Source organism: Phoca vitulina, unplaced genomic scaffold (assembly GCF_004348235.1).
Source record: "Phoca vitulina isolate PV1807 unplaced genomic scaffold, GSC_HSeal_1.0 scaffold26, whole genome shotgun sequence".
Lineage (NCBI taxonomy): Eukaryota > Metazoa > Chordata > Mammalia > Carnivora > Phocidae > Phoca > Phoca vitulina.
In genome coordinates this window covers 9,786,714-9,812,090 of record NW_022589729.1, presented here as the reverse complement: position 1 = coordinate 9,812,090, position 25,377 = coordinate 9,786,714, and the positions used below count along the sequence as shown (strand labels likewise).

Below are 25,377 nucleotides of genomic sequence, written 5' to 3'. Positions count from 1 at the left end.
AAGTTTAATACTTTGTGTATTTTATATACTTAAAAATTCTCATGCTCTTATGTCAAATAGAAGACTATTTACATTTTTAAAAAATGTCATGTACTCTGAAGACTAAAGTAATGAGTTAGCACTTGAGTCTTCAACATCTGAAATGAATTAAAAGATCTCATCAGCTATGGAATGGCTACTGAATGAGGAGATTAATTAGCCAATTAATTTAATATTGTTTCATTTTGAGATGCACTTTTCAGCCCTGAAAAATTTAAAATTCTAACTATATGATTGGTAAAGTTTTCTTTAAGTCCACCTGCTGTTGGGCTCCAGGTTTTTATCAGTGAAATTCTGCTCCTCACTGTCACCCAGGAAAACCAAGGTTCCATTACGACTCAACTGATACTGAGAAATGAGACCATTGGGCTTTTCTGGAGGACTCCAAAATAGTTCCACTGTTGTAGAATTGATGATAATGTGTCGAGGTGTCACCCAAACTCCTGGCAAAAAATAACACAATGAGGTTTCATTGTTAGAATAAAATATTCACCTTATCAAAAGTCACACCATCACCTCACATATTATGATATTTTTATCTGTTGTTAAAAAAATCTCATGGTGAAACAACAAAAATACATTTTGCTTACTTTGGAGGTAAAAATATACAATTGGGTATAAATATATTTTTAATGTTTTGATTATTTTATTTGTGAATTGTCTTTAGAAAGTGAATATCAGAAAATTTAGTGGTGGAAGATTTCTCTTTCTCCACTGTTACTCTGAGTTTAACCAAGGCCTGAAAGACTACCCAGGAATTTTAAACTTTGATGCCTATTTACTTGGAATATGTGCAAGTAATCATAAAGTAGTATTTACCTAAATTATCAAATTCAGTGAATAGCATACTTTGCCTTTGCCTCTCTGACACAACATGCCGTGCTTCTTTTCCTCTTTTCTCTCATTTACTGGCTTCTCTCCCCCTTCTGTATCTCAAAAATGGGCCTCAGAGACCTAGGCTCTCTCCTCTCCCTTAGTTTTCCCTCTTCTTTCTTCTCCTCTTGTTTTCCAACACTCACTTTCTAGGTGATCTTCAGTTAGTGTTAAAGTATCATCTATATGTTGAACACTCCCATGCATATCTCTAAACTAAAACTCTCTCTTAAGCTTCAGACTAATGAACCCAACCGTCAACTTGACATCTCCATTTGGATGACTAATTAAGTATCAAAACTTAAAATATCTAAAACAGAACTCTTGGTTTTTCTGTTACAATCTATTCATCTCCTGATTTTGTCCATCTATTCATTTTCTTGGTCAAAACACACAAATATTATTCTTGAGGCTTCCATTTTTTTCACCCTCAAATGCAATGTCATAAAATCCTGCTTGTTCTACCCTGAATGTATATAGTTCTCTATACATTTACTGCCACCTATTCTGATCCAAGCTACGTTTTTCTCTCATGAACTTCTATTATAGCCTCTAAACTGGTCTCTGAGTTTTAAATCTTGCCCTTCTCTATTTCATGTAATCTTCATAAAAGTATATTAAGTATATACATAAGTCATTATAATCTTTGTAAAATATACAACCCTTTTGAAATTATTCATATAATTCCAATTCCTTATGATAACCTGAATAATCCATTTTTTTCTGATTCTGGCCTACCTGGCTCCAGTCACACCAGACTCCTCTCTATCCCCAGAATGTTTCCAGTTTTTCTCACCTCTGAGCTTTTGCACTTCCATTCCTTCTGCCTGGAACTTTTGGTTATGACAACATGACATTTTTGCAATTTATTTTCATAGTTCAGTGACCTGTGTGAATATCATCTTAGCAGGGAGGTCTTATTTGACCAACTTTCTCTAATGATAACTTTAACCTTATCTAAAGTGATTCCAACCTAGTTACTCTCTATCCTAGGTCCTTTTCTATTTTCCCTCAACACTCACAACATCATAATAAATTTTTCTTGATATTATCATTATTTCTATGTTATCACTGCATGGTCTGCTTCCTTCTCCTGCTTCAATATAAAGTTAGTTTCATGAAGCAAGAATCTTCTCTGTCTTATCTATCAAGGTATCTTTATGCATAGATAGTACAATGCCTAATTGATATTGAATAAATAAATTTATTATAAATACATCCTGCAAATTACTATGTAAGCACTGTACGCAGTTCTAGAGAATGTAAGTGTGAGTGAGATATGGCTCGTTCCTACAAGGAGTTTACTCTTCTGCGTAAAAGTTAAAATAAATACACAGACAACTGTCATTCAAGGTCAAACATTCAAGTACTCTTATAGATGTACAAACGTATAGATGGGAAACCTAGGCAATGAGGAAGATCAATCCTACCATTTCATGTTGTCATCTAGGTATGCTCTGAATGGACACTGTTAACTCTCTTCAGCTTTTAAAAACTCATGCGATATTAGGTTCCCTGTAATCAAGAGTTTTTGGTTGATTTTATCTCTAGTGTAAGTTATTCAGTAAAGGATAAGATTTCAACACTTTTAAAAGAAAAATTTTCATGACATTCAAATGCAATTTATTTAGGAACATCCTAAAAGAATCAATATAGATTTTTAAAACAGCTCAAACGTGCTGATTTTTAAAGGAATAGCTTATTCCTAAGAAGAAAGTAGTTCATTTTGTTCTGAAATAGATACGTGGACAATCCACAAATCGTATACTTTATGTTTGGGTTTCTCGGCCAATAGTTGCTAGATGAGTCAACCAACTAATTAGAGTTCTGATTCAAACATGATATTAATTTGTTGATTTAAGAGATAAAGTATAAGGTTTAGTTCATAGTCTGTTTCCTGCAGTCCTGTCTTTTTCATCTTTAAGGATGTATTAAAAATCACTAGGGTGCCAGAAAGGCTGTGGATATAGAGGAGTGAATGAAATAACATGAATTAAGATTTTGGGTTTGTTTCATGTTTTAAATAAAAATTGAGTTTCATATTTATGCAAGCTGGTGAAAACTCTGGTTGTGTTGGTAACAACCCTGTATCCATTGGGTTGGAAATAAGAGGAAATTGAAATGTGTGAAAAATACTAAATGCTATGGTTTTACTTGTATAATGATATGGGGACACCGTTATGTTAACAGTTGCAAGAAATCTTTGATAGAATAAAAACCACTTTTGGTGAAATGTCTTAAAGAGTCCCAGGTAGAGAATCTGCTTCCCTCTGTGAGCCTAAGTCTCAGGCGGCATCAGAAAAACCTATCCTATATAGTAGAAGGGCCGAGTTGAAACAATTCAAGGAAAGGAAATGGATGGTCATGAGGGAAATCATCTCTAAGGGGAGCAGGGAGGAGGTAAACTAGCTGAGAGGTATAAGAAGGAAAGGTCAGAAGGAAACCTTGGTGTTAGGTCTTTTGCAATAATAGCTACCAAAAAAACCCCATATCTATTAGATCTGTTTTAAATTTGTTTTGAGTGCCATGCAATATTATCCACTTCTCATTTCTCTACAAATCTTCATTCCAATTTAAAAATACCAATATTTATTGTGGATTGGCTTTCTTTTAGAAGCTAGTAAAGGAACCCAGTTTTGTATTGGCTGATGTCCTGGATGCCTTGACTTCTGGACTATTATGATTTGTAAATTTATCCAACATTCCACCCAATTTTGTGTCATTTTCTGTGTCAGGCACTGTGGATATGGGGATAAGGACATATAGTCTTTACCTTTCAAGGAGCTCATAGTTTTAGAGTGAATAAAGATGAACAAATAAAAATTTATAATCCAGTTCGCTAAATGCTTTAGGAAGCATAGTGCTTTGGAGCACTTAGGAAGGGTATCAACAGAGACTGGGAGTAACATGGGGATGGATGGGAAGCAGAGGTGGTCATTGGAGATTTCTAGAAGGGGAGACATGTGAGCCAAATTTTTTTAAAAATGGGTTAGCTGAGTGAGGATGTAGGAAAGAGATCTAAACTGAGGGGAACCCACAAAAGTCCTTGAAATACAGGAAAGTATGGTAGAATTCCAAGTACCTCAGCCTGACTGGTGCATTGGATGGCATCTGGGAAAGACCAAAAGACGCAACAGATAGGCAGAGGTTAAAATTTGAGGGATTATTTTGCTTTACTGAGATGTGGATTTTTTTTTTTTTCCTGGAAGGAAGTGGGATTTTATGGAGGTGACTAATGTGAAGTATGTCTATTTTGGCACAAGGGGGAAAAGAATTAATATAAGAGGAGAAATGACTAGAGGCAGGAAGAGTTATTACGAGAAGTTAAAGGCATCTGAACTAAGTCAAAGCCAGAAGGGATGTAAAGGAAGTACACGTTAAAAAAAAATCCTTAGATTTATTAATTTAAATTTTAAATTTAAAAATTTATTAAGATTTAATAAAAATTAATAAAACATATTAAAAATTTACTAAAAATTAAAATTAATTAATTTAAAATTAATTAATTACGATCAATAAGATTTTATGAAGAACTGCACATTACAACCTAAAAAAAGAGAGACGCAGTAAGAAGGTCCATTTTGGGCTGATGAGGTGGATGATGGCACTTGAAGGAGGGAAAAGGGAAGAAAAGAAAGCTAAGAAGTGAGGAGAGAGATTTTAAGTGTTGAAATACTGAGGTTGAAGTATTTGCAAAACACCTAAATAAAAACATCTATAGATCAGTGGATACACAGGCCTTAAATCTATGTGTGGGCTTTGTGAGAGCTGAGGACTTTAGAAGCTTATACTTGAGAATTCCAAGGGATACCGTGGAGTTACAAGTGCAAAGAGTAGAGGAAGAATCTAAAGGAACATCAACAGTTTAAAAAAGGTCAGTGGAAGGGGGGGAATTGGAGGGGGAGACGAACCATGGGAGACTATGGACTCTGAGAAACAAACTGGGGGTTCTGGAGAGGAGGGGGGTGGAGGAATGGGTTGGCCTGGTGATGGGTATTAAAGAGGGCACATTCTGCATGGAGCACTGGGTGTTATACGCAGATGATGAATCATGGAACACTACATCAAAAGCTAATGATGTAATGTATGGTGATTAACATAACATAATAAAAAAAAGAATTAGAAAAAATAAGACTGTTCGTGCTACCTTCTTTTTTGTTGTTTTAAAATAAATGACAATAAATACACACAAAAAAAAAGGTCAGCAGAAGAGAGATCTGGAACGCAATTGAGAAAGTTTCATCTTCTTTTCCTTTTTTTCCCCCATGTTATCAATGCTGGTGGTAAGCATGCCTGCAATTTTGCACGACCAAACTCTAAAATTAAGTAGAGCTTGCTGGTATGCCATCACTTCTAAAAAGAGAGAACAAAAATCCAACTTGAACTCTTCCTATTTGACTGAAGGTACACAATTTTCTGTGAGGATAAAATTGTGGAGAATTATGTCCAAGTTATAATGAGGTAGTAATGTACATTAGCTTTTCTGTTTTTGTTTTGTTTTGTTTTCTTAAGATTGAAAATGAGAGAGAAATGAGAGAGGAACTCAGGGTGGCTATGAACCAATGCTTCTTTTCATTCTCTCCGTATCTGCTTAGGAAACTTAAGTGTTAGACCTTCAAACTATGTCGGATTCACTCAAATAGGCATTTTGTAATTAGTTATATTTGTGTTATTAATTTAACATGAGATGATATGCTTATTTCCACTTTACAGTAAAACAACAGAACTTAATATTGCTGTTGATTTGTTCTCCTACAACCCCCAAGTTAAGTACTCAGACTACATTTATTTCACATACAAGTTATTCACAAATGGCACTTATACAGCCAGAAAATGGATTCTAAATCCATGTTTCTTCTGCTGAGGAAAGCCCATTTGGTTTGTTATTCCTGTGCACAGTTATTTGTGTTAAAGGAAAGGTGCATAAAGTTAAAAAAGGAAATCAAGTAAAACATTTCTCATCTCACACTCCCCTGTGTTGTTGAAAGCTAAAATTTTTAAGTCATGAAATCTGAGCTCTTTCAAGAATTTTTTTTTGGGGGAAAAGTGGGAAAATAGATGCATATTTTCTAAGAATTTAAATGGATTTGATGAGTACACTGAAGTAAGAGACCCTGTTATTTTACCTGGTTTGAGTTGCAGCCAAAACTGGTTGATAGATCCTTTAGAAATTATCCATTATCATCAAAGTATCCATTTGATAGTTTACCTTTCCAAAAAATCCACTGCTGGTTTCTTCCTTTCAAAGGAACACTAAGCTTTTTGACATGAAACATTCTTTATATAGAAAACATCATTAGTGAAATCCTGGTGAGGAGCCATATGCCCCATATGTGGAATTTTCCATTTTATTTCCCATTTACTGGTAGGAAGTTCAGGTCTAATATTCTGAGGTACAACAATCCCTTTCATTAGAAGAGTAATGGACAAGCAGTTCAGGACTCTCCAATGGTAATTAACATCATATTTCTGTTTAGAAACTCATGTATGCCTCTGTTTCCCCCACATTTAAAACAGGCAGATAATAAAGATGAGCAAAATATTTAGTTGATCACTATCCCAAGCTTCTAGGCCTATCTTTCTTCTAAAAGTCAATGATAACACCCACCCCAGTTCCCAACCCACTGGTAACCATTGTTATGTGTGTATGCTTCCAGAATTTTTTCTATATTTTTATTTATCTATAGAAATAAATATAATTTTCTACGCATTTTTTATACATAAAAGATACCATGCATTAATGTAGTTCTAAATTTCCTCTTCATATGTTTAGATTGTCTCATTCTTTTAAACTGAGGTATGGAATTTCATAATATGAATATACCTGAATTTATTTAGCAATTCTCCTATGAACAGACTTTTAAATTGCTTCCAATATTTTTCCATTAAATAAAAAAACAAAAATGCTTCAATAAACATTCTGGTATGTGTCTCTTGTACATTTGCGGAAGTGGGATTTTCTGGCATAGATAGTGAATGTGAAACTACTGTGTCATAGAAAATTAATGTTTTAAATTTAATAAACATTGCCAATTTGCCTTCCAAGGTGATGATCCCACTTTACATCCCCTCAACCTGTGTTGGATTCTGCATCTCCCCGAGTGTTTATTTGTCAAAATTCTTGTTCTTCATGGTCCATCTCAGAACTCACTTGCTCCATCAAATCTTTTTTGATTTTCATGATGAGTTATAATCTCTCCTTCTTCAGATTAACCTGAGTATTCTGTTCATTTTTTTAAATTGATGTATGATTAACATACAATGTTATATTAGTTTCATGTGTACAACATATTGATTTGGCGATTCTATACATTACTCAATGATAAGTGGGGTCACCATCTGTCACCATACATTATTACAAAATTATTGACCATTTGTTCTTTCTTAACATCACCTTTCAGATTCTCTCTCTCTTTTTTAAAGATTTTATTTATTTATTTATTTATTTATTTGAGAGGAGGGAAGGGCAGAGGGAGAGAGAGAATCCCAAGTAGACTTTGCACTGAGCATGGAGCCCAATGTGGGCCTCGATCTCACGACCCTGAGATCAAAACCCTGAGATTATGACCCGAGCTGAAATCAAGACTCCAATGCTTAACCTACTGAACCACCCAGGTGCCCTGATTCTCTCTCCTTATGTAAGTTTGGGTACTTGTCCTGTGTCTTTGACTTGATGGTAAGTTCTTCATGGTAGGGAATAAGTCAACTTCAGCAGAGAGCACGTCCTTGTTATATATCAGGCAATCCAGAAATATTTAACTTTTGATTTTTTGAGGAATTTTATATCCTAGTACATAATAACTTTTTTCACAGAAAACTAAATTTAAGAGGTTTAAACAATTGAAAGCAAATTTTATGTTGGGAGGCTTATAGTTGAACCAAACCTGAAGAATGGGAATCTAGAATACAATTTTATTTTGTACCTTTCAACTTTATTCCTTCTTTGTTTGACATGAAAGGGTTTATAGAATTCACTTCAAAATGCCATATGAAAACTTCTTCTCCCAAATCATGGATATTTTTTAATTACCTTCAGGGGCTGCCTGCAGTGTCTGACCTAGAAAAGGCTCACTTGAAGTGCATCCAGCAGATGTACAAGCTGTAAGTGTGAAGCTGTAGTTGGTGTATGGCTGGAGACCTAGAAAGAGTAAACAAGAAATAAAGTACATCTTGAGAGGATTATTTATTATCAATTCAGCACTGGAAGTAACATGCAGAGTTATAGATATGATTTCCAAAAATTTTAAAAGCAGAAAACACTCTTGAATGGAGATAGGAACTTCACAAGCAGCTTGGTATAAATAGAAACTTCATTTATCATTAATAAAGTAATAAATTCTCAGCCTTAGAAGAAATCTTAAAATTCATGCAATCCATCCACCCATCCATCTTTCTCCTGATTCTCTTGTACAAGAGGTCATTGCAAGACTGCCTTGCCTAGGCAATCAGAATACTCATCTCTCAAAGAACCCGTTCCTTCCTTAGAGAGCTCTAGAGTTCTCCTTATTTTGTTTGAAAGTCCTTCCTTATATTGTGGTGAATTCTTTCCATCACTTGCACCCCTAGGGACATATAAAACAAATCTAATTTCTTTTCCACATGACAGTTCTTCAAATATTTGTAGACAGTTATCAAATCCCCCCTGAGTCCTCTCTTCTCCAGGCTAACCATCCCAGTTTCTGCAACTGCTTCTTATATGACTAGGGGTGGAAAAAATAAAAAGAAGGTTAGATTCAACATTTTTTTAGCCCCAAGCCATATTCAGCTTATATTCACACCAACCATTTCTTTTTTTAACTTTGCACTTCTTCTCCATATATGCCCATAGAGTACCATCTCACACTTAACTTCTGTAGTTTTTTGGGGGGTATGTTGGTTTTGTCTTTACACATTGATTAAACATAATTTGATGAAGGGATAGTGCTTATTGTATTCAGAATATGACACAGCCCAATAACTGCTCAATAAGTTCTCAGGAAAAATAAGAATGGCAATCCATTTACAGTAGAAGTTGTATGTGGTTAGACTTCACTACTCCATCGCCGGTGACCTTGGGCAAGTTACTTAGCGTCTCTTTGCCTTGATCTTCTGATCTATAAAAATGGGAAATATAGCAGCTAGCTTTTAAGGCTTTTGCAAAGATGAAATGGGTTACTTAGAGAAGTACTTTCTTTGAGCAGAAGCAACCTTAAAACTCAGCAGCATTCGACAAGGAGTCTACAGAGACTAACATTTTTTGCCTTGATTCTTGGGAAAATTCAAACAATGCCAAAGCTCAAAAATTTTCCTTTCCTTAAATAATAAGACTTAGTCTTTATGTTGAATAATTAGGCTAAGTGATAACATGGATCTAATAATTATTATATTAATTTTTCATGAATTCTGAACTACATTTTTACATATATTGTTCTTCTGGTGGCATGACTTTTTCCAGAGACATTCATGTATCGCTCTGCGGCTTTCTGTAGATTTTTGCTCAAATGCTACATTTTAAAAGATTTTGACCACTCTATCTACACACTACACCCAGCACTTGTTATTCCCTCAAATCACTTTCTTCTTCATAGCCCTCAACATTATCTGATGTTATATTATGTCTGTTTATTCATTGTTTGTCTCCCCCTCTAGGATGTAAGCTCTAAAAGAGCACTAAAGGATCTATATCTAAAAGATACCACTGTATCCTTCAAATAATGACAGGCACAAAGTAGGTGCTTGTTAAATGAGTGAAAAAATTAATTAACTGGTTCATTTAGAATTAGAGTAATAGTCTGGGTTCTCTGCTAAAGCAATAATGTTCTGCAGCTGGAGCTGCTTCAGGATTCGGCTTCAAAACCCTTTGTGTTTCCTTATCAATTTAGTGATAAGATGCAGATACTTATTTGATTGTAATCTTCCATTTGGTGGCTATGGGGGATTTACATAATTTTGATATTTACCTGATTTATAGATAAGAAATATGATGAAAGATCTAAGCCATACCCAAGCCATGTATGTTTGATAAAAGCTTATGGGAAAATGCTAAAGATTATAAAATATAGAGCTCTAAAGAAAAAGGGAGGAATCATCTAAGAAAGAAGGTCAGAGACTGCAGTGGCAGGCTGATTTAGTCTGACAATGCTCCTTCTTTACTCTTGCCACTGAAAAAGGGGGTCTAGACCCTAGTAACAACATTTCATCTGAATAGCTTACTTTCTCACTTAGAATGTAAGCCCTTTGAGAGTAAGGTTTATGTCTTTGAGGGGTTTTTTTTCATCATTTTTTCCCTGTAGTGCCTATTGTAGGTGTTTGATGTTTGTTAAATACCGTTTAAAGAACACAAAGCCTGGGGCGCCCGGGTGGCTCAGTCGTTAAGCGGCTGCCTTCAGCTCGGGTCATGATCCAGGGGTCCTGGGATCGAGCCCTGCATCGGGCTCCCTGCTCGGCGGGAAGCCTGCTTCTCCCTCTCCTACTCCCCCTGCTTGTATTCCTCTCTTGCTGTGTCTCTCTCTGTCAAAAAATAAATCAAATCAAAAAAAAAAAAAAAAAAAGAACACAAAGCCCATACAAGGAAGGGCTCCATAAAGATGTCAGGCTAAGACATGACGTCCAGTCAAAGTGTGATCTGACCAAACGGCCATTCCTCATGATTCCATGGGTATCTCTGCCCACAACATCTATTCATTATGTAAGCAATTCTATTCTAGTTGCAGAACATTATTAAAATAATACAAGAATTAATGGAATGTGTAAACAATAAATATTTTCTAGATTTTGTCTGAATGCCAGACTTAAGTATGACTGGCAAAGGTGAAGCAATGCTTGATATTTCTCTGGAATTTTCTTATCAAACAAAAACAAACAACCCCGCTCTCCCCAAATGAGGCCCAATTCTCCTCTTCATTTTGTGTTCTAACTAGTCTGATTCAGGCAAGCGGTGACTATCAAAGAATATTTTAGGATGCATTTTAGAAAGAGTAGATAAATTTGTCATCACAGAGGTGTTCTAAGGTTGATGAGAGGTTTGAGGGTGTTTGCAATGAAGATAGTGCTAAAAAGAAAATTAATGTATATGAAAATAGAAATTGTCCTTTCCTTACAAAATATTTCTGAAGCAAGTTGAGTGGTATCCATTTTACATATAGCCCAGAACACTAGAAGACAGCTGTTTAGAAATGACACAACTGTGGAGTAGCTAGCTCATTAGGAATTTTTGATAGATTAAGGAAGGTGTGCCAGAGGAGTCTGTTACAGGTGTTTAAATTGGATGGTGTGGGTTGGCCTTGCAGAGCATGGGGCCAGGTCTAATGGAGGAATATTCATCTTTTGAAGCTACTAGAGTACCAGAATCAGGGAGGAAGGATGTAGAACTTAGTACTGGGTAGAGAGCCTCATTTGGGAAGCCAGGGGAATTCAAAGACATCACCAATCAAGAGGAATGGATGTGACAAAAATGAAAGAACAAGAAAGACAAGAGTGGGAGGCATGAGGCCTTAAGTGAAGGACGGAAGGACAAATGGACTTAATATAATTCATGGGCAGTTCATCCTCAAGGACTGTGTCTGGCCCTGAAATATGGGTATGGTGGCCAATTTAAAGGGCCATATGTTAACAAAGGTAGACATATTCATCTCATTTCGACTCATATTTGCCAGTTGGTGTCATACAACTCCACATCTGCCAAGTTGACCTTCCGGAGTCCGCTCATACTTCCTTTTATATCAGAGCTCCAGTTTTCTTTGTGGAAACCAGTCTTTTGGTTACTAACAGGCTTTATGCTTTGTTTGGGATTGACTCCACCTGGACTGACTACCGCTGGACACAGTTCCACATTCGCCTTGCAATGTTAGCTGATCAGGATTGAGTCTGTGACCTCACTTAGGCTAACGGAATGTAGGCCTTGAACATGAACTTCCATTCTTACTGCTGGTAGTTCTTTGTTCACCACATAGTGCCTGAGAATGGAGGACAACTCAGAGGTAAAAAGAAATTGGGTCTTGGAACTGGGGAGGGTATGTGCTCTGGTAAGCGCTGTGAATTGTGCGAGACTGTTGAATCTCAGATCTGTACGTCTGAAACAAATAATGCAATATATGTTAAGAAAAAAAAAAAGAAGAAGAAGATAGCAGGAGGAGAAGAATGAAGGGGGGGAAATCAGAGGGGGAGATGAACCATGAGAGACGATGGACTCTGAGAAACAAACTGAGGGTTCTAGAGGGGAGGGGGTGGGGGGATGGGTTAGCCTGGTGATGGGTATTAAAGAGGGCATGTTCTGCATGGAGCACTGGGTGTTATGTACAAACAATGAATCATGGAACACTACATCTAAAACTAATGATGTAATGTATGGTGATTAACATAACAATAAAAAATAAAAAAAAAAAGAAAAGAAATTGGGTCTTGGAAACATCTTAGCCTTGAGTCTACACCTGATTTTTTCAGTTACATGAGCCAATCAACGTCCATTTGTTAAGCCTGCTTGAACTGAGTTTTCTGTAACTTACAAGAAAAAGATTTCTAAATAGGACTAATATTATAGTTACTAATAATGTCACATGCTGGCACACAGTTTAGATTCTTATATGTTACACAAGGGGACCATAAGCAGCTGTTATTACCCTATGCATGTTAGAGATAGTTAAAAGATTCTGGGAGAGGTAATTAGCAACAGCATGAAAAGGTTTAGTGAAAAGGTGAAGAGGTTTCACCTTGAATATCACCAGGACAGGAATTATTATTCCTGCCTCACAGGTAAGAAAACTGAGGCTCAGAGAAGCAAATGTTCCATAGTGAATGAGTGATCAGATTGGGGTAGAGACAAACGCACAACTTTAACACCAAGCCCTGTGCCCTCCCATCACATAAGAGCTACACACAGCCAAGTGCACTGAAATTTTTCAACAGCTCTGTACATTAATTAATTAAACATACATTATGAGAAACGGAGTTATTTTTAAGGAAATTGATTACTAGATTACATAAAAACATAGTAGCTGAAGTTTACTGAACACCACTTGCAGGCCTTCTTCTGTGCGCTTCCTGGATATTAACACAATCAAAACCCTCGCTAACTCCCTGAGGCACTGCAATTATCTGCTCATTTTATAGGTAAGGGAGCTAGAGCATAGACGGAGGAACTCATCTATTATTACAGAGATAAGCTTGGGCGAGGTCAGGATAGAAGTCTGGGCAGCTGGGCTGACAAGTGTGGCCTAGAGCTTCTGAGACATTGGAAAATGATGACATAGGTAGCTCAAAGCCCAATGAAATATATGTATTTCACAGTATACACAGTATACATACACAATATATCTATATATCTATATCTATAGTATATATCTATATCTATCTCCAAGTGGGAATATATATTTAAATATTTCCATTTTGAATATTTCCACAATTCATGTACTGAAGCAGTGTAGCCTTGCTGTTAGGAGAGAAGCATGTGAAGTTAGACTATTGTGGGTTCTAATCCCTTACCTACTTATTAACCACTGCCACGGGTCAGCTTTCTGACCTCTAGGTACTTCAGTTTCCATATCTGTGGGCATGATGGTGTAGATGCTTATTTGGGCTACCGACTAACTTGAGGGAACACAATATTTGAATCCATAATTGTCTACATCCTATTTCTTAGGTCTTGGATTTTTCATATTGTCAGAGGACTAAATTACTAACAGGCTTGGTTCAAATAATCTGTAAAGAAAGCAGCAGCTGCCATCAGGTATGCATGATTTACATGAACTGGATGACCTTTCATATATATGACTCTCTAAAACTCAATAAAATCAATGCATTTCAACTGGAATTTGTTGCCATTTTAAGTAAGTCTCTACTGGTGGTCCTTAAAATAAGATAAATATGAAATATTAGTAACAGGCATTGAAAAGGGCACACCAACTGAAAACGACTCATGAATTGATCAGGACGAGAAGAGGGAAATAAAGAGATGTCTCAAAGGAACCATTCTGACTGTAACTTAATCCTGAAGTCCAAGAGTAGAAGGAGAAAAGAAAACATCATTCAAGTGCTCAGCATTGAATTAAAAGAGTAGGAGATAGGAGTTGTAGAGCAGAGAAAGGCAAATGCATGGAGAAAAGCCAAGCATTTAATATTTCAGTGCAGTGGAGATTACGGTGGCTGCAAATTACCTGAATTTCCCTACAGGGAATCATGTTCTCTCTTAAAGGAAAGAAGCATACTATAACCAAACTCTTGACAATTACACTTTCAAGTAACATTACATTCAAGAGTAAATGTGTGTTAAAAGGGATCACCTAAAGTCTGCCTATGAATCATAAGAATATGATTTGGAAAACAGAACCAATGCCTATGTCAGTGTCAGTTACATTTGATATACGATATAAAGAACAGCTTGTTTCTAATTTTTAATCTCCAGATCAATAGTCAGGAGAAGGCGTTTTGTCCATTATAATCTCAGGTAGCAAGTGTTACTTCAGAGCATTCATCCAGTTATTCTGTAATGTCATCTGCTATTTTCTAAAGAATTACCAAATAATCCTACAAAATATGTAATCCTGCAAGTTCCTCCATCAATTTGGTCAGTGATGAGTTTGAGGGCTGAGAGGCCGGGGTTACTTTCAAAACTTTTCGGTAGGTGGTTATCAGATGTTGTACACCTTTTGGGCAAGAAACTGTCTCGGCACCAGTTCACCCAAACTGGGTGTTTGGCAGGGCCCCCCTGAATCCACATGCGATCTTGCTGTTGTGAAACACCTCTTTCTGCCTTTATCTGCCTTGGATCTCACTAAGTGATGCCCTCAAGAGCGTCTCTGCTCTTGGAGATTCCTGGGAACTTCAGCTCCCCCTGGCAGTGTTGGCTGAGGTGGGTAGAATTATAGCAGGATTCTGCTTTAAATGAATAATTCTGTGTGAAAATCTGGATGTTCAAAACTGATACACTGATACATTGTGGAATCACTTTAGAGACATCTAAGGTGCATTGACAGATGATTTGTTTTACAAAATTGGATTAAGAAATGTTTAAGGAGCTCACATTGTTAAAGTCCCCTTCTCATGATAGTACCACCCACCCCAACCTCAGGAGCTATGCATCCCAGTTAGTCAAGCCAAGTTCTTGCCTGTTTGTGAGCAGCATTTCTGTATCAATGCTTCATAGTATGAATTCAGTTGATAGCTCATCAACTGGACATCAAAACATCAAAGCAAATGTGCTCTTGCATTGCAAGTGCCTGTAAGGTAACCTCATGACTTTTGCTTCTGACTACTTGCTACAAGCTGAATTGTTTCTTAATTCTATATTTGTGTGCAATTCCAGGGCCCCCTCCCCAATATCTTAGAAATCAGATTCATCCCCAGAAGCACTTCCCAGATAAGTTACTTCTTGGCCAACTCTCTTTCCAAATGCAGATCAACATTAAAACTATTATTAAGATAGTCCAAGAAAAGACCTTTGCTTTTGATTTTAGTGACATCCTTTTAAGAAATGTTTTTCTTCTCTGGAGTCTGATGCTGTACTAGACCAAAGCTGCCTTTACCCTACATTTTCAGGCAGAGTCTTCTCTAGAAACAAAATGAGGCGTCAGGTGGCAGCCAAGTCTGAGGCTGCTCAAAAGCTCGACAACAAGGACATATATTGCAGAGAGAGCAGGAGTTCTTTAGAGCTCTTGGGGCAAAACAGAAACAATTATTGCCTATGCAAAGAACTCAAAAATATCTGAAATTTCAGGGGAAACTTTTTTTCTTTAAATATTAGTGTCCATGAGGCTGTTGACTGTAATCCTTCAGCTATAATATTCTATCTATAAGAATGTTTTTTAAAAGTGTAAAATAGTGGATGATGCTATGCTATTCTTTATTTCTTTAGTTTGCAAACAGCCAGGCACAAAGTTTTCCTCAGGGTTGGAAAAATGAAAATAAAATGAATTGTTGTATCTATTTTGATAGGTCTGATGCTCAGCGGTCAGTAGTCAGGTAGCTGGAGCAAATGCAGTACAGAGCATTACACGCAATGTTCTGAGACCACTGAAGGGAAGCTGCGGAAGCTGTTCTGAAGACAGGATCACTGTCCTAGTTTTCTTCCTCTCTGTTTTAGTTAAAGAAATAGACTGCCAATAAATCCAGACTGCCAGAGATCAAGGCTGGCTTCATGGGCATGTGACCCAAGATCCCATGTGGAGGAGGGTCCTGTGCTTGATTCTGTGCCCTGTTTTCAAACATTCTTAATGATTTTTTAAAAAATGTATTCTTTTCTAAAAAAAATTGTATTAAGTTTTTAGTTCCAATACAGTTAACATACAGTGCCATATTCATTTCAGGTGTACAATACAGTGATTCAGCAACTCTATACATGACTCAGTGCTCATCATGGTAAATGTGCTCTACTCTTAATCCCCTGCATCCGTTTCACCTATTCCCCCCAACTCTGGCAACCACCAGTTTGTCCTCTAGGGTTAAGGGTCTGTTCCTTGGTTTGTCTCCCTTTTTCCCCCCTTTGTTCATTTGTTTTGTTTCTTAAATTCCACATATCAGTGAAATCATATGGTATTTGTCTTTGTCTGACTGACTTATTTCACTTAGCATTGTATTCTTTAGCTCCATCCACGTTGTTGCAAATGGCAAGATTTCATTTTTTGTGGCCGAATAATATTCCATTGTAAATATATATACCACATTTAAAAAAAATCCATTCATCTATTGATGGGACACTTGGGCTGCTTCCATAATTTGACTATTGTAAATGCTGCTGCAGTAGACACAGGGGTGCATGTGTCTTTTTGAGTTAATGTTTTTTGTATTTTTTGGGCAAATACCTAGTAGTCCAATTACCAAATCATAGGGTAGCTCTATTTTTACCTGTTTTGAGGAACCTTCAAAATGCACCACTGCATTCCCACCAACAGTGCATGAGCGTTCCTTTTTCTCCACATCCTCGCCAACACTTGCTGTTTCTTGTGTTTTTTATTTTAGTCACTCTGACAGGCATGAGGTGACATCTCATTGTAGTCTTAATTTGCATTCCACTGATGATGAGAGATGTTGAGCATGTGTCTGTTGGCCATCTGTATGTTTTCTTTGGAGAAATGTCTGTTCATGTCTTCTGCCCACCTTTTAATTGGATTATTTGTTTTTTGCATGTTGAGTTGTATCTAAATAATATTTGAACAAAGGACCCCACATTCTCATTTTGCCCTGGACTCTGCAAATTATGCAGTCATTCCTGACTGAGATTTAGACGTATATGACGGTATGAAATTTGTATCCAATCAAAACAGAATAAAATCATTCAGATACTAGTTTATTATTCAATATCTACCTACTCAACAAATATTCTTGAATACATAATATGTTAAGTACTCTGATATGTGCCTATCACAGTATAGATGATACGATGGCAAAAAGGAGGCTATTGTCTGTCCTTAAAAAGCTTCACCTACTAGCTGAGGAACAGAGACAAGAAGAAAGGATATTGTGATAAAGTATTATAAGTGCCATGAGAGCCGAGAGCCAAGTGCCGGCTACTATGGGAGTATATAGCAGAATTATCTAAATATAAGATCTCCTTATAAAGAATTTCCACATTTTAATACTGATGGTCAAAGTGTGTTCTTTTTTTTTTTTTTTCCTTTTCTTCAAAAATGACGTGCAGGGTATCTGTTTCAGTACATTAGTAGTGCATGTCCGCTACAACCTGCATTGTTAGGGTGTGTGCTATTTCAGCACGGGAGCTCTTCACAAGCTTCTAAGAAAATGGAAAAGGAAGGCAAATTGTTCTCTCCTTGCAAACTTAATGCTGGTGGGTCTTCCTTTTCAAGGAAAATGCAATGATAAGCAACTTTTAATAAATTATTTTGAAAACACTTCTCTCAGAGTTAAGAGACACATAAGCCCTTATCAAACCTGCTGCTAAAGAGGACATGATTAATTCATCTTGTTCTCAGTGGCCCTAATTATTTAGTTAATCCTTTCTCCATCTCTTCTGCCCAGTGCCCACACTAGGAGGCCCATATAAGAAGCAGTGGTAACCCAAAGTGAAACAATGCCGTAACTGACATCCCAATTGTTCTGTGCAGGATGGTGGACCTGTTTAGTAATAAATGATATGAAAAGGTCTTTTATTGACAAGCTGCCATGTGCTGTTTGCACTAGCGGATATGAGAAGATGCTGGCTGTTTCCCCTTCGTCCCCATGGTATTCAGCTCAGTGAGATAGCAGAAAATGCTTCAGTTTACTTAAAGCATTGATAACACCTCTAAATAATTAACTGAGGACTTCCTGTCTTCAATTACTTAATGCTTTTTTTAACATCTTGAGAGGATTATAAGCAATTTATGGATTTCACATGATGAGTGCATTTGCCACTATTCCCACAAAGCATTTACGGGATCATGTTTCTAAAGCTTTGAGGTAATTAAAAATAAGCATGGAGACAATGGGGCTGAGGCAAGGTGCTCGCGTTCCCTTCTGTCATTTCTAAGGACCTCGATTTTCAGGCTCCAGGATGACTAGTGTTACAGCTTCATTAGCATTTGACTGTTAACTTAGGGAATGCCAAGGTTTTGGAAATGATGTGAAAATCAAAACATTTATCCCAGAGGGTACAGACAGTTCTTTGATCAAATATTTGAGATGCAATGTAAAATAAATTTGGTTGTTTTTGTTCATTCCATGAACTCAATAAAACAGTCATTCATATCATAAAATACTTCTATAGAGAATTTGGTCAGTCAGAGAACTATGGAAATGAAGTTTTCCTGGCAGATAAGGTATGTATGTGAACATTATATAGATCTCAGGTTTTAGATGAGCTGATGCTTAGCCCCGTTGCATCCGGTAGGAACTGCATATGGGAGATTCTACTCGGTGAGGTCTTGCTGAATGAGAGTTTACTTCTTCATTCAACAAAGATATTTCTCTTTAGGGCTGTCTTGCCCAAGTGAAGTACTATCTAAATCTATTTAAAATGGTACAGAGGGATGAGCCAAATGAATTCTAAAGGCATCTTTTCATTTTATGATCTTATAAAAAGTAAAAGCATATAGAAAACCTTTAAAATATTTATCCTAATAAAAGAGAACTCCTGGCATCAAGTGACGAGTGTGAAATCCTCTCTGACATGAAAATATTCATTAAAAATGACAATGAGAGGAAGAACGGGTAGAATAAAGGTATTTTAAAGAAAAATCTTTCCAATTATTTTATAATTAATGAGGCTATCAATCTTGTTGGTTTGAACATTACATTTGAATTTAGTCTGTTGTCATGTAAATGCCAGTTTAAAAAAATGTAACAAGAACAGCTCACACAGTTCAAAGCCCATGTTGGCTAAGTAGACAGATACTATAAGGAGAACATTCCATATCATGGTATCCCAGTTTTTTGTGAAACCTTTACTGATAGAAAATCTAAATGTGCCTTAACTTAGCTTTCAAAACTCTGCAATGACATTCCCTTTTTCCCCCCCAATCTTTCTTTTTTTTGCCCCCCCCCCCCCCCCCCCCACTGCATTCTTTAGAGTTCTGCTATGGCATCAGTTACACTGTAATTGCAATTAGTTCTTAACTTGTCAGTGTTCCCTAGCACTGGGAGTTTCTTGAGAGCAACAATCTTGTTTTAGAGCACTTAGTGTACTCTCTAGGACACAGCAAGCAGGCAACGTTGTTTTTTTTTTTTTTTTTTTTTGAATGAAACAGTATTCTGATGCCTTGGGCACCTGAGCATGTCACTTTCCTTCTTCATCTTTTAAATGCGGATATTAAAAACATCCCTCACTTCTAGGGATGTGATGAGAACCAAACATGTCCAAATGCAAATAGTTCTTTAAAATTATAAGGCACAATATAAATGTAAAGATTTATTATGTAAAACAATAGCGTTTCAACTATTTTGATCATTTTCACTGGCAGTGAAATAAGATCTAAGAAATAAATTTTTATAATCTGAAGTGATGAGGGCTTTTTCCATCTCCATTATCATTGATTTAGCTCAGGATCTTCAGATACGGAATGCAATGTGCTGGTCTGCAAATATTTATGAAGCACTTTCTGCAGGCTTCAGGCACTTCCTGAAAACAGTGGACATCTGTCAATGAATGCCTGCCTGTGTGTCAGGGAATCGTAGAATTCAGAACAAATCACGATGGATTGATTTTTCCACCTGTGTAGCGTAACCTGTGCCTCCTCTGAGGAAAACTCAGGCACACTCTTCCAGGCTTTTCTGTTCTTTACAAGTTTCCTGATCTCTAGTATCAATGCTCGCTGCAAACGATGGGGTCCCATGGAAGAAGAACATTCACTCAGGAGGCCTTGGAAGGAAGCTGCTGACCACGGGGGAAAAGTAAGTTTGTAACCTCTTGCCTGTGGCCTCAGAATCTAAACTTACACGACTGTTTGGGATGATTCAGTAGATCTGAGTAATGAACTAAGTTACTTAATATCTCAAAGTATTCTTTTCTGTAAAATGCGAGTAATAACTCTCTTTACCGCATAGGTTTGTGAAGAGAATCAAATGAGATAGTACATGTCAGGTGGCAACAGTGAAATCCACTTATTCCGCAAACATTCGTGTAGCATCTGTGGATGTGTCAAGGATTGTTCTAGGCGCTGGAAGTATTGTATTGAACTAGGTACTGAAGGTCTCTGCAATGCTAGAGCTTACATCCCAGTGGGGGGGAGACATAAAAAACAAACACTATCAGGCAGTGAGAGGTCCATGATGAAAATAAGACAAGGTGATACCGTGGTGTATCAAAGAAGCTTCCTTAGAGTGGGGAAGTCAGAAAATGCTTCTCTTCAGAAGTGACATTCAAACCAAAACATGTTAATTATTATTATAATCACTTCTAGTAATCATCTGACTTTATACTATTATACTGTACTATTATTATTTTCTTAAAGTTAATTATAATAAATGTTATAACAAGCCATAAAAATAATAGTCACTATTAATTAACGTTAATAATAACAAACTGTCACAAACAGTCACCTGTCAACTATTCTGTGTATTAGTTACCCACTCAGTAGATAAATGTTAGCCTCTGGCTGATCTCTCCCTGACTTCCAGTACATTCTGGGCTATCCTCATCCCATTATCTACGAGTATATCCTTGGGGAATGAAAATGCATCTTACCGTTTGTCTGAGGAAAAAAAAAAGTTAATACTGATGCAAAAACCCTACACATAATGCATATCAAAGCCAAATATAAATTATTTCTGAAGTTATCTGCTGTTGTGGCTTATTGCTGCCAGTGTGGGCTCTTCTATTAGCATGGATAAGTGGGACCTGACCATATGTCAAGAGAACACGTCCTTTCAAAGTGACCTCATATATCAAATGCACACCCCTGGGATGCTTTGCCCCCCTAACCACAATGACAGACTCTTCTGGTAGGTTTTCCTCTTTTTTTTCACCTGTGACCGTATGCTGCCTCCTGTCAGTGGTGCCAATGTAGATGAGACCTTTCCCAACCTGCCGGAGCTGGTACTCTTTAATGACGCCGTTTGGTTTCTCAGGGACGCTCCAGCTCAAACGCAGAGCTTCTGCGCTGGGCGCCGTGACTCTGGGCGGCAGGATGCTCTCCGGAACTCCTTGGGTTGTAGATGCAACTACCTGCAAACACAGGAATTAAACAGCAATTTATGGTAATAGGACACTAGGTATTCTGATCAACGAGAATGTCACTTTTGTTTTAAAATGTTGTTGTCTGGCCTGACATATCATTAGCAGGGGCTTGGAGAAACAGTCCGCCCCCCCCCTTTATTTTTTATTCTTTTCCTCCCATCCTATTTAAACAATGAAATCTGACCTTGAATACATTACATAAGTCTCAGACTACCATTTATCACAACAGGTTCAACAACAATTTTGACGGCAGAGTGCAGCCCTCAGTTTAAACAAGTAAAATCTGGCTGGCAGCCTGTCTTACTAGAGAACTCTTGATAACTCTCTTCCATATGGCCCATCAGTGTCTTTGCATTTTAACAGCCTGATTTTGTACATTTTAAGCACCAGTAAATATGAAGCAAAACCCACATCTGAACTTGCTTGCGTATAATATGCTTTGAACAGTATAAATGGCAGGGTGGTTTTTTTTTGTTTTTTTTTTTTTTTGTATTCTTCCTGTGATACCCAGGATGACTTGATAGCGTCTGTACCAATGTTCTGGGAAAAGAACTGAATGAGAAGGAAAAAAGGATAAATCAACCAGTTATTTATTCAGTGTTATCAAAATACAATTTTGGACACAAATTAGCTGCATTTGTTTTTTCACAGAATTAACTCTGGTTTCACTTTTCTAATCAATTGTTCTGGCATCTGGTAGGCAGAAGCTGTGCCTGCGTAAAAAACCACGGAATTGTTCTAGGACCATTCGGACCATAACTTTTGATTGGGCCAATCAGCTGCCATCTGTTTAAATGGTGGCACGCTCAGAGATGTTTCTGGAGGTCTGTTGAATAAAAAGCTGCACGTATGCACTGCAGCTGATCCATCTGAGTGTTTTCCTTGGATGGTTCTTGCACAGTGTGTGAAGATGCTGCTCTTCTAAAGTTGTAACCACATGAAGAGAATCAGAGCTGCTGTGTGTTTGTTTCTCCTGGGTTTCCACTAACTAGGTTGGCTTCTGTGAGATGGCTCTCTTTATTTTCCTCCTAAATTGTCTGATTGTTTCTTTCCAGTCTCCTTTGTGGGCTCTTCGTATTCCCAGTGTTCATCATCTATGGTCTTGCTTTTATCTCTCTCTCTCTCTTCTCCTAAAATGACCCTATTCAAACTCCTTGCTTCTGGGCGCCTGGGTGGCTCAGTTGGTTAAGCAACTGCCTTCAGCTCAGGTCATGATCCTGGAGTCCCAGGATCGAGTCCCGCATCGGACTCCCTGCTCGGCGGGGAGTCTGCTTCTCCCTCTGACCCTCCTCCCTCTCATGCTCTCTGTCTCTCATTGTCTCTCTCGCAAATAAATAAAATCTTAAAAAAACAAAAAACAAAAAAAAACTCCTTGCTTCAACTTCCCACATGGATCTTTCTAGCGAATTCAGTCACTTCATAATCCAGCTTCTGACAAGACATTTTCACTTGAAGTGCCAAATAATATTTTCTTCTGCTACCCTGCTATCTGCTCCTTCTCTTAAATATATTTTTTAAAAACATTTAAAATTTTAATCATATTCTCTACGCTCAAATTTTCCTCTTTTATTTTTTTATTTGCTTGCAGAATGGCACGTGATCTATAATTTGCTCAAGCCAGAGAGCCAGAGAGCTTGAATATATCTTTGATACTTTCCTCTTATTCCCCTGCATAGAGTTCACAGCAATTCCTGTAGATTTCATCCCCCAATATCTGTTGTATCTTCCTGATATTCTCCATTCTGACCCCTGTTGCATGAGCTCATTTCTTTCCAAGGCTGTAGCAGAAATCTTGGTATCATTTTATTTTCTATGCCAGGCTCTTTTGCCCCTTTCTCTGTTTTTCAAGAGCAGGCAATTTTTGTTGAAGTGATATTTAAATAAAAACTCTTTTAAACTGAGGGATGGTTTGGGAATTATTATGGATTTACAGAAGATCATCTAAAAATAGTTGGCAGAACTTTGGAAAACAGTATGGAGTTTCCTCAAAAAGTTAAAAATAGAGCTACCCGATGACCTAACAATTGCACTACTGGGTATTTCCCCCCAAAAAACAGATGAAATGAAAAGAAGGGCCATATGCACCCCAATGTTCATAGCAGCAATTTCCACAATAGCCAAATTGTGGAAGGAGCCAGATGCCCTTCAACAGACGAATGGATAAAGAAGATGTGGTTCATATATACAATGGGATATTACTCAGCCATCAGAAAGGATGAATACCCGCTATTTGCATCAACATGGATGGAACTGGAGGGGATTATGCTAAGTGAAATAAGTCAAGCAGAGGAAGACAATTATATGGTTTCACTTATATGTGGAACATAAGGAATAGCATGGAGGACATTAGGGGAAGGAAAACTGAAGGGGGGAGTAAATCAGAGGGGGAGACAAACCATGAGAGACTATGGACTCTGGGAAACAATCTGAGGGTCTCAGAGGGGAGAAGGGGAGGGGGATGGGTTCGCCCAGTGATGGGTATTTAGGAGGGCACAAGTTGTAATGAGCACTGGGTGTTATATGCAAATAACAAATTATGGAGCACTACCTCAAACACTAAAGATGTACTGTATGGTGACTAACATAACATAATAAAAAAATAGTTGGCAGAGGAAAAATATGGTAAAGAGGATAATATTGGTTCAAGTTTTCTTTCTTTTTTTTTTTTTTTATATTAATGAAACATTGATATATGCATAAATTTCCTTTGCAGTGATCTCTCCTTTCAGGCATACATATTAGTAGTCAGTAGAGATGCCACATGAACGCGCTACCATTGAGGCGGATATTGTCTTCTGTCATTGGAAAAATTATTCACAACCTGGGCGTCCCCATAGTCTTCCCACTGGCTACTTCTGTCCAGAGTGTAGGTTCCTCCCCTCACCTTGGGGCTGATAGCACAGCCAGCGACCGTGCAGGCTTTCAGCTGGTATGAGTATTCCTGAAATGGCCAAATGCCCTCTGTATCAGAGAAGCTCAGTGATGTCCCCCGAAAGCATTCAACCCCATTTCGGAGAAGAATGTAGTAAATAATTGGACCTAAAAGAGACAGAGAAATACCCAGATTTGAGTGTCAGGTCCTTTTAACTATTTGCAAACAACTTACATGTCTTAGAGTTCTGAGGAAATGGGATAATATAGCATTACCTACTTTTAATTTGCTATTGGATTGCTTATGTTCGAGCAGTTCTGAATGATATGCACTCTTATCGAAGAGAGGGATTCTGGACATAGATAATTAAGGAGTCATTTATGTTTATTTCCCCTCGCTAGCAAACAAAATTACTTCCAATATTAAAACTATTTTGCCTTTCGTTAGCAGTCTTTGCTTGTTTGAAAGCAGCTCAGATATATGCTAGGATTCCAGAAAAAAATTCTGGGGCTAAAAATTTGTTAGGCCTATTTTAAAAAATGAATGATTAGTAGGTACACACCTAAGGTTCCTTTTACCAGCAAATAATTTTTAATGGTTAGAAGCATGCCAATTACATGTAGATTGCACTCATTTAAATTTCCTTATGGATTTACAGGATTTTGTTATTTCAATTTTGGGAAAGTAGCTTAATACCATTTGATTGTATAGGTTTCTTCCAATTTAAGACTATCACATCTTCACGATTATCCATTTTGGCCCACCTAGGGGCACTCACTCCTTCAGGCACATCTTCTTTTGTCTTGGCTCTGATAGCTTTGCTGAATCCTCGTCCATAGCTATTCCATGCAGAAATCCTATACTCATACATCATATAAGGCTCCAGGTTCACATCTGGAAAGGGAGAAATGGAACAGCGAGATTTTTAAAACATTTTTATTTTCTTTTACCATCATATTGAAAATGAATATCAAAACTTTTAAACACTTAAAAATAAATGCTTAGTGCTCTA

The 25,377-nt window shown here is 37.3% G+C and overlaps 1 protein-coding gene across 1 annotated transcript in view; it reads right to left on the bottom strand.

Annotated features, from left to right (window-relative positions):
• Nucleotides 1–25,377, bottom strand: part of USH2A (usherin) — a 682,897-nt gene that overhangs the window by 117,404 nt on the left and 540,116 nt on the right. The window contains exons 52-56 of the mRNA XM_032422367.1: nt 25,062–25,259; nt 24,378–24,532; nt 21,283–21,481; nt 7,943–8,050; nt 299–482 (exon numbers count right to left, since the gene is read on the bottom strand). Coding sequence (XP_032278258.1) covers nt 299–482; nt 7,943–8,050; nt 21,283–21,481; nt 24,378–24,532; nt 25,062–25,259 — 844 coding nt within the window. The remainder of the gene's footprint in view (nt 1–298; nt 483–7,942; nt 8,051–21,282; nt 21,482–24,377; nt 24,533–25,061; nt 25,260–25,377) is intronic.